The 6,358-nt window shown below is 41.6% G+C and overlaps 1 protein-coding gene across 1 annotated transcript; it reads left to right on the top strand.

Moving 5' to 3' along the window:
• Positions 1 to 2,305: 2,305 nt before the first annotated feature.
• Positions 2,306 to 5,883, top strand: LOC109198257 (RING finger protein 145-like). Its single transcript, XM_025905064.1, has 3 exons — positions 2,306 to 2,352; positions 2,516 to 2,749; positions 4,274 to 5,883. The coding sequence occupies exons 1-3, from the start codon at positions 2,332 to 2,334 to the stop codon at positions 4,325 to 4,327; spliced, it is 309 nt and encodes a 102-aa protein (XP_025760849.1). The 5' UTR covers positions 2,306 to 2,331; the 3' UTR covers positions 4,328 to 5,883.
• Positions 5,884 to 6,358: the final 475 nt, after the last annotated feature.

Raw genomic sequence — 6,358 nt, 5'->3', positions numbered from 1 at the left:
GTAGCAGAGATGAAAAAGGAGTGGTTGTTGATAAATAAGTGGAGAAAAAGGTGGCAGGGAAAAAAAGCAGGTGTGAGTGTGTGAAATGTGGTGAGTATTTGAGTGTAAAAATGTGTGGTCTCCTGCGAAAGGCTGGGTGCCCGATGTGCACCTTGCGCTCTTTAAATAGAAGGATATTCCAGTTCTGCTCGCCCGTCATGTGGCGACATGTGGTGGGCTAGCAGGTTCATAACATAGAGGCTCAGGTTCGAGCCCTCGGCTCAACTGCCTTTCTATGTTCATCTGCTCAGGGGAGGTCCAGGCAGGGATCTTGGAGTGAAAATTCCGAGGGATGAACCTTGTTCAGCCTGGACTTCCCCTGATTTTGATTTTGATTTTTCTCTGTTTTTTCTTTTACCTGCCAGCAACAAACAGCCCAGCCTGATTTATGGGACCTCCTTCTTGTCATGGCTACCAAGGACCACTCTTCTTCTGCCAACAAGTCATTGCCTGACAAATAATTATTCCTATGTTTCCCTATGGGGTTTTTTAATCTCCAATATCTTTACATATCTTGCTAGATAGACTTCCCTCAACAGGGTTTACAAACGCCTTATCCTCTTTGTCCACTTCAAATAACTTTAAACAACTATTCTTAGATTTCTTGCAACATCTGCTGTCCTCTTGCACAGATTACGCTTTTTAAAAAACTAACAAACACTTTTTTTAACGTCAACCCATTTTTGGAACTAGATAAATAAAGCATATATAAAAGTCACTACCAAAAACTCATTGCAGCTTCTACCTTGTTATAGGAATGTTGTTTGTGGCTCAAGATGACTTGATTTCATCCATGAAGGATACATTTGATATATGTTTTCACATATTATAGACCAACAAGTTATTATAGCAGTTTAAATACGAGCGATCGGTTTTTGGAAGACGATCATTTTTTTAGCACAACACCGCTAAGCACCAACTCATCCATCCTTTCTCCTTTTCTTCTTTTCATGCCGCCACCATGGGAAGCGCCCACAAATGTGTCATTTCACACTGGCAGCAGGCTCGCAGAGCTAGCTGTGGTGCTTGTTCTTCTTCTCTGACTTTGCTGTTTCACCGTGTTTAGATAACGTGCCATCCGCAAACACTCGCACTCATTTCGTGCTTTAGCTTTGTACTCACGCGCACACACACGTGCACACATGCACACACACACACACACACACACACACACACACACACGTGTGTGTTAGTTTAGTCTGTTTCAACCTCTCTTTGTGTGGAAACACACATATCTAGAACTATTCTTTAAGGATGTCTGCATTTCACACAACTGTCTAATAGGATAAAATAATTGACATTGTATACCCAAAGGTCAAGTCTGGATAAACGTGTATATGATTTCCAACTTGAATGCAAAGCCAAGGCATATAATTGTGTGGTGTGTCAACTCTAATGTGTTTCCTCTCTGTGCAGGGGGATGACTGAAGCTATCACCTTGCTAATCCTTGCTGTCCAAACTGGCCTCATTGAGCTGCAGGTCATCCACAGAGCCTTCCTCCTCTCTATCGTCCTCTTTATTGTTGCTGCTTCCATCCTGCAGTCCATGCTGGAGATAGCTGATCCTATAGTCCTAGCCCTGGGAGCATCTAGAGGCAACTAAGATAATATACCAAAGACTTTTTTCATGTGTTTATTTTTAAGAAAACTCTGTGTCCCACTGTTTGTTTTATTTTTACTGATCATAAACAACTATTAATAACTATGGGCAGTTAGTTAATTATCACAGAATTCATTATCTATGGTCATCAGTACAACTCATGCTAACATCATAAATTAAGTAATACTACGGTGTACTGTCCTTCTTTCTTCATTCCTAAACAGGCAGTTTGTCTTTTGACATCAATCTGACTGAAAGTGTGTTTGCAAAGCCTGCTATCAACCTGCCTGCTTTCTCATATGCTGGTTTGCTGCCCGTCCCGTAGGAGTTTGTGGAAGCACTTCCGTGCAGTTTCTCTCTGTCTCTTCCTGCTGATCTTTCCAGCGTACATGGCTTATATGATCTGCCAGTTCTTCCACATGGACTTCTGGCTTCTCATCATCATCTCCTCCTCAATCCTCACCTCTCTCCAGGTAACACACAACCGCATCGCAGTGTGCAAAAACGTTAAATTAAATAGTTTAAACTTGCTCTACCCAAACAGTTCAGCCCAATAATAATTAAACATGTATATTTGCTTGTTTTTTAATTCCATAATAACTCTGAAACACTCTACCGCCAGGTGCTTGGCACTCTGCTGATCTGTTGTTCTCTTCATGGTGGAGGAGTTTCGTAAAGCTCCAGTGTAGAACATGGATGAAGTCATATATTGTGTAAATGGGAGCTACAGATTGCTGGAGTTTCTGCTATGTGTCTCACACACACACACACACACACACACCAACTCTTTGCTAAGTTCTGACTGTAAACAGACACTGTCATGTAATGCATCAGCACTGTCTCTGCCTCACTGTCAGTGATTTGTTACCTCACCAGGTTGCGGTGTGCGTGGTGTGCTATGGTGTATCAGAGACTGTATTTGGCGAGTGGAGTGTGATGGGAAGCACCATCATCTTGGTCCACTCGTACTATAACGTCTGGCTCAGAGCCCAGCTGGGCTGGCAGAGCTTCCTGCTCAGGAGAGATGCTGTACACAAGATAAAAAGCCTCCCTACAGCTAGCAATACACAGCTGGAGCAGTATAATGACATCTGTGCTATCTGCTTCCAGGTATGAACAGTTTTTATGTTTATCTAAAGAGGATGCATGACCCAGACTTAATCTGGGGCTGGAGCCAGGCAAACTCTACTGGTCCATCATCACAATCTAACCCACCAACTCCCCATTCAGTGGAACCTCCTCCACGTCCTCCACCTCCTCCTCCATTCAACCCCTGAGCTCCATTTTAACACACACACAACATACATACATGCATATATAATTACACAATCTAAATAATCCCCTATTCTACTTGTCCAGCTGTTTGCTGTTGGCTCTCCCATCATGTCCAACTTCATATCCATGTTATGTTTCAAATGATCTAAAACAATCTCTAAGCAGAAATTCATCACTCGGCATTAAAAAATGTAAAAAAGAGGACAATGATCGCAGCTTTACAAAATGTTAGTACTCGTTAGGCAGTTGTCTTGGAGCAGTGAAACGTATCCCATGATAGGTGTAACCCATGCCAGCAGTGATTTCATCACAGGTGCAGTTGTTTTCCACATGTTCTTTCACAGGGATTCAAATTTAATACAAAACAGGATGCACTAATCTCATCTCAGAATGAATTGGGAATTTTACACCATGTCCAGAAAATGTGAAAATCGGATTTCCATCATGGCTTTTCTTTCTTTTTTTCTCCCTACAGTCATGCTTTTACCCCTTACCTTTTGATGCCCGACATTTAGGGCGATGGTTGCTCCTGCCTTTGTTTGTACAGCTTTAACTTTCACCGCTGTATATTTCATAGTGTTTGGGTGCCACGATTTATCTAAAAATTGATCAGACTATCGATTACTGATGGTTGTATTTTATACCGTGACAAAGTCTTAACATTTCATAACGTCTAGAAATTCTCCACATTTTTTGTTTTTCACTGCTGGGTGTCAGTAGTGTTGTGATTTAGTGAATACTGAGCGTTAGCAGACTGAATGTTGTTTATTGACATTCACATGACCTAAAGCCTGGTGCTAAGCAGAGGACACATGGTATGGTCTAGCTGAGGGGTGCAGTGTGAACTCTTGGTTCACATTGAAGAACTTACATGTGTCAAGCTTTTGCTTTTATACTACTTCAATATCTGATTCAGACTTGTTTGGCTGGTCCCAGCAAAAAAAAAACTGTTCTATTCCTCATCGCCAAACTTTTGTATTACTGTTAAAGCAACTTTATTGTTAAGGTCACACGCTGCAAATGGACTAAGGGGAAGATGGAGAGACGAGGTATAAATTAGTCCACAGAGCTGAAAAGGAGCTCGGATTTTGGCCTCATTAGCTCTAGTTTATGGTTCTCACTCGTGCTTACTGTTGCAAGCTTAGCTCACTCACAGATCAACCAATCATTCACATTGTTGGTTGCTGATGGCAGGAGCCAATCAGCTCCTTTCATTAGAGACCCTGTATTTTCTAAGACCATTAGCGTTTTCCTGCTCGTCAGTCAGTTTACTCCATAAATTGTTGATACCAGCAAACTGAGCCACAGCTTCTTTTTTCCCCACAAAAACACACTCTTTCTTTTTGCTACTGCATTTAGCAGATGAAGCACGGCGAGGAAGAAATATGCTTTGAAACGAGTGTGAAAGACTGATAACTTTAGGATGCCAAGTCCTGATGCACACTTATATGTAGACCTTGCTGCCACTCTGACCACAGAACGTGTTTGTCCCCAGTGTGCTATAACCTTGCAACCAATGTGTTTTTTCTACCTTGTGTTTTTTCTTTTGGGGTTATATTTACACTAATGTCATTTTTTACTAGCAATGATCCAAAGCTGTTCTGTGGATGTCGGCAACCAAATACCCTCTGATGTCTGTGTACGAGGAAACGGCCCAATCTGTTTGTGTGTAATGAACACAAATGTTGCTCTGTACGTAATCTATATTAAACCAGAGGTGTGTTGATAAATATATATATATACATATACATAAGTAAGACGAGGGCTTGGTTTCTCCAAAGTTTCCTTTCTTTGTTTCTTCACGTGCCTGAGAGCAAAGAGAATTTTTGGATAAGAAGCTGCTGGGAAATCAAGCCCTCTGATCTGAGACCAGCCAGTGTTGCTGCTTCTCCAGTCTATATGACGCATCTTTTAAGCTGGTGTGATCACTCTGCTGCCCTCTACTGTTAGGAGTGGGCTCAGCATGGAGACGCATTAATTAGCGCTCAGCAGTATTACTTACTAGCACTATTATTAAAGGTCTTATTAGTATGAATGACCATATTCTTGACATTGGGAAGCGTGGGCTGCAGGGTTGAGAATGAATACACGATCAGTGTAGGATCAAACCTGACCAACGCTGCTTTGACTTTTTGTGTTTATTTTTTAAAGAGATGAAATGGAGAGTTTGATGTATTTTGCACATGTTCTTCTGAAAGGTGAACCTAAGGGCTTTTCTGTACACACCTTCTTATTTTAATACCAACACCATTCCTTTGACATTGATTTTTTTTTTTTCGAACTGCTGTTCGATACTGTTGCCTCTGACTGACAGATGTGTAGAGATGAATTGTAGTTGTGGGGCTGCTCTCCCCGACACTCCCTGCAGATTTTTGTTTAAGATGAATTGTTTTTGTCCATTGAGTTTGTCCAAACACAGCTTTAGGACCTGCTCTGTTTAATCTGGCTCTCAGTGCCATTTCTTTTCTGTTAAAATGCTTCATATTTGTTTTTTTGGACTTTATGCCTGTCATTGCCTTGGTTATTTTACCAAAAATAATGTTAATCAAATAATAATGGGTGTAGTTTGTAAGGTCAAGAGCAGACAAAGAATGTATTGAAAAAGCTATTACAATCAGTTTCTTTGAAAAGTCTCATTTATTTGTACATTTTGGCGACAACGCATCACGTGACTGAACTGACTGTGAGGTACTGCAACAGCAGAGGGCAGCAATACTGTAGAAAACATGCCAGCTCCCCAAAAACGAAGCCCAAACGTCTCTATCGCTGCCTGGTGTCTGGCTGCAGTATAGGTCATGAACAACCCCTCCTCTATATTAGCGGATGGGACTGGGGTCAGACTAAAATAAAGAAAAAAACTTCTCCTCAGATCATTTTAACGCCTCCGTTACAGAATTTCAGCTGTCATTTTCACTCAAGTCTCCATAGACTTTGGAGCAACTGTGTTGCTTCGAGGCCATTTGCGAGAAAACGGCAACTCCTACAATAATGACAGTGTCATTTTGTGAAAGGCAAGAAAAGTACCTACGTTTTGATGTATAATTTGTGTTAATGAAGGCAAAATTGAGCGTTTGTTCGGACATGAAGAAGAGATTGAGAAAGCCACAATGTGTGGCGTGTTTGGCGGTCCATAGCAACCATAACAACCAATATTGATTGACGGAAAAGAGATTTTGAGACAGGGGTTAAAAAAAAAAAAAAAAAAAAAAGCAGAGAGAGCCCATCTATAGGCTCGCCTGTAGGCTTCTAAGCAAGCGTAGCAGGTGAATTTCAGAGCCAGGGATTTTTTTTTTTTCAACATGTTTCCCCAACATATGGTCCGCATGGGATTCGAACCACTGCCCCTGTCTTCAATCTCTGCCATAGGGCCTGTCACTTTCCCATGAGCCACTTGGGCGGCCACGGAAAGACAGAGCAAAAGTGCTACATTTAAAGTGCACACCC

Source organism: Oreochromis niloticus, unplaced genomic scaffold (assembly GCF_001858045.2).
Source record: "Oreochromis niloticus isolate F11D_XX unplaced genomic scaffold, O_niloticus_UMD_NMBU tig00008314_pilon, whole genome shotgun sequence".
In the NCBI taxonomy this organism is placed as follows: Eukaryota; Metazoa; Chordata; class Actinopteri; order Cichliformes; family Cichlidae; genus Oreochromis; species Oreochromis niloticus.
The sequence above is the reverse complement of the archived record's forward strand: the minus strand, read 5'-3'. Positions and strand labels throughout refer to the sequence as shown.